At 32.9% G+C, this 2482-nt stretch overlaps 1 protein-coding gene across 2 annotated transcripts; it reads left to right on the top strand.

Annotated features, from left to right (window-relative positions):
• Positions 1-404: 404 nt before the first annotated feature.
• Positions 405-2273, top strand: LOC143607908 (tetraspanin-6-like). Of its 2 annotated transcripts, XM_077083182.1 has the most exons (3): positions 406-997; positions 1733-2046; positions 2234-2273. In XM_077083182.1, the coding sequence occupies exons 1-3, from the start codon at positions 506-508 to the stop codon at positions 2271-2273; spliced, it is 846 nt and encodes a 281-aa protein (XP_076939297.1). In that variant the 5' UTR covers positions 406-505. The 2 variants fall into 2 exon arrangements, with proteins under 2 accessions (XP_076939296.1, XP_076939297.1); XM_077083181.1 differs by lacking the exon at positions 2234-2273 and having other exon boundaries at positions 405-997; positions 1733-2129.
• The last annotated feature ends 209 nt before the right edge of the window (positions 2274-2482 follow it).

Below are 2482 nucleotides of genomic sequence, written 5' to 3'. Positions count from 1 at the left end.
AGTTAGAGAATCATAACTTTTCAAAACCCTCTTATATTACCTTGGTCATAAGTTAAAAAACCGTAAGTCCTTATGATTTGCCAAACACCTTTTACACATTATTAACTTTTCAAAAAATTTATAAGTTATAAGTTGATGGAAATAAGGAATCCCAAACACCCCGTAAGTTTGGTATTTCAAAAAATCACTACTCATCCAACACTTAAAAGTTTAAAATGAACCTTTTAACAATTGTTTATTCTATCACCTAGTAATCTTGACAACCATATTATCAAGGTGCCAATTAGGCAATTAACTACTCTATACAAAATTAAAACACAAACATGCCACGTCACTTCAACCTATATTTTCATAAAATTCCTTCTACCAAATTGCATGAAAAAGCAAATATGAAACCAAACATTTGCATAATATACCAAGAGTTCACATATATATCTTTTTAAAACCAAAACACAACACTTATTATCATCCCACACTTTAGAGAAACATATTAAGGAAACCAAACATGTCAAGATTTAGTAACACTGTCATAGGTTTACTAAACCTCTTCACCTTATTAGCCTCCATACCAATAATAGGTGGTGCCTTATGGATGGCACGAAGCAGCGCCACCTGCGAAAACTTCCTCCAAACACCGCTTCTAGTCATCGGGTTCATAATATTAATCGTGTCCTTGGTCGGGTTCATCGGCGCATGCTTCCACTTGGCATGGGCCTTGTGGTTGTACTTGGTGGTCATGTTGTTGTTGATTGCTGCCTTGATGGTTGTCACTATTTTCGGGTTCGTTGTGACGGGAGCGGGCGGTGGAACGGCGGTTTCGGGGAGGTTGTACAACGAGTATAGGGTGGAGGATTATTCACCTTGGCTAAGGAAAAGAGTTGAAGATCCAAAGTATTGGATGACTGTTAGGAGTTGTATTTTGGGGTCAAAGACTTGTAGGAATATTGTTATGTGGTCTCCTGTTGACTATTTGACCAAAGACATGTCTCCAATTCAGGTAAAATATTATTAGTTATACAACTTACAAAGAGTGATATAATCTTGGATTTTATTTTATTTTTTACTAAAGTGATTATTTAAAAATGTTTTATGATTGATAGATAAATATAGATAAGATATAATAAATGTTTTATCATATATTATATTTCACAAAAGTGTGTATCATGTATCATGTGGGAGTTTCCTCTTTTTTTTCACCTAAAGTTAAAACTATTATTATTTTTTGTTGAATTATAATTACTCAAGCATCAGAAACATATTAACACATAACATTACGTATTATGTAACCTTTATTATATAACTTAAAAAAAATATAACGTTTATTATATGTATTACATGTAAAGTTTGTTTACGAGAGTACGTAATACTATACAAAAGAAAGTACCAGGGAAAAACGTTAAAAAAATGTTTTGAATTGTTCTTGTTTATATTTATATGATTTTAGATATGTTTATAAAGAATAAAACATAAATATATTTGTTAAATTCTTAGTGAGTTTTAGCCTAGTATTTGTGATTCAAAATTTTTGTTATGAGAAATACAAAAAAATCATCACAAACTTCGTTACTAAATATTACTAGTATGACATTATATATCAGTCCCAAAAAGCTTTTGGCACGGATTTACAGCGGTTATGACCGTCACTAAAGGTCAATTTTATAGTAGTGAATAGTGATATAGGTTAGCTATATTTAACTCATAAAGTGTTGGTACTTGATACTCTTTTTTTCAGTCAGGATGTTGCAAACCGCCTAGTGAATGCAACTACGAGATGTCGATGATGGCTCAAGACATAGATTGCTACAAATGGAGCAACGATCCGAGCACATTATGCTACGAGTGTGACTCATGCAAAGCTGGAGTGATGGAGGACATAAGAAGGGACTGGCGAAAGCTCTCGATTCTCAATGTTATCATGATACTTCTTCTAATCGGCATATATTGCATCGGATGTTGTGCCTTTCGGAACACGAGGAGGGCCGAGACCGACTACCCGTATGGCGAAAACCGAATGTCCAAAGTTGGACCAAGATGGGATTTCTTTTGGTATGCATTCCTTCATTACAAAATCAATGTTTACATTAAAAAAACATAGAAATTGATTCTACAAAAAGGGTATATTTTATCTTTTTTGAAAATATCTTATGGTACATATGACTTTTTCAACAAAAAAGTTTTAAAATTTTCACTGCAAAGAAATGACTTTATTTTTGTACCTTTTAACTCTTTGCAGGTGGAGATGGTGGCATGAGAGTAGACGCCAGCTTTATTGAAAAGTAAATTTATGTTTAAGATATATTAGAAAATGCTTTGTTATCAGTATAACATGGTCTGTTTACCGATCTGTTATAATAATTAGGCAGCAACACACGTCACGAATTTGAAACGAAGTAACTAGGAAATGTAAAGGAAGTCTTGAAATTTGTGGAATGAATACTCTTATGTTGTTGCTTTTGTAAGAAAGGCAAGTAAAATGATGATT

Source organism: Bidens hawaiensis, unplaced genomic scaffold (genome assembly GCF_021521415.1).
Source record: "Bidens hawaiensis isolate Kalapana, Puna unplaced genomic scaffold, B.hawaiensis_p1.1 tig00089546_1, whole genome shotgun sequence".
NCBI lineage: Eukaryota > Viridiplantae > Streptophyta > Magnoliopsida > Asterales > Asteraceae > Bidens > Bidens hawaiensis.
Note: the sequence above shows the minus strand (reverse complement) of the source record. Positions and strands in the feature narration are given on the sequence as shown.

Coding starts and splice junctions, on each gene's coding strand:
- LOC143607908 (XM_077083181.1), top strand. CDS start 506: ATGTCAAGATTTAGTAACACTGTCATAGGTTTACTAAACCTCTTCACC. Junction 998..1,732: donor AAGACATGTCTCCAATTCAG/GTAAAATATTAT, acceptor TCTTTTTTTCAG/TCAGGATGTTGCAAACCGCC.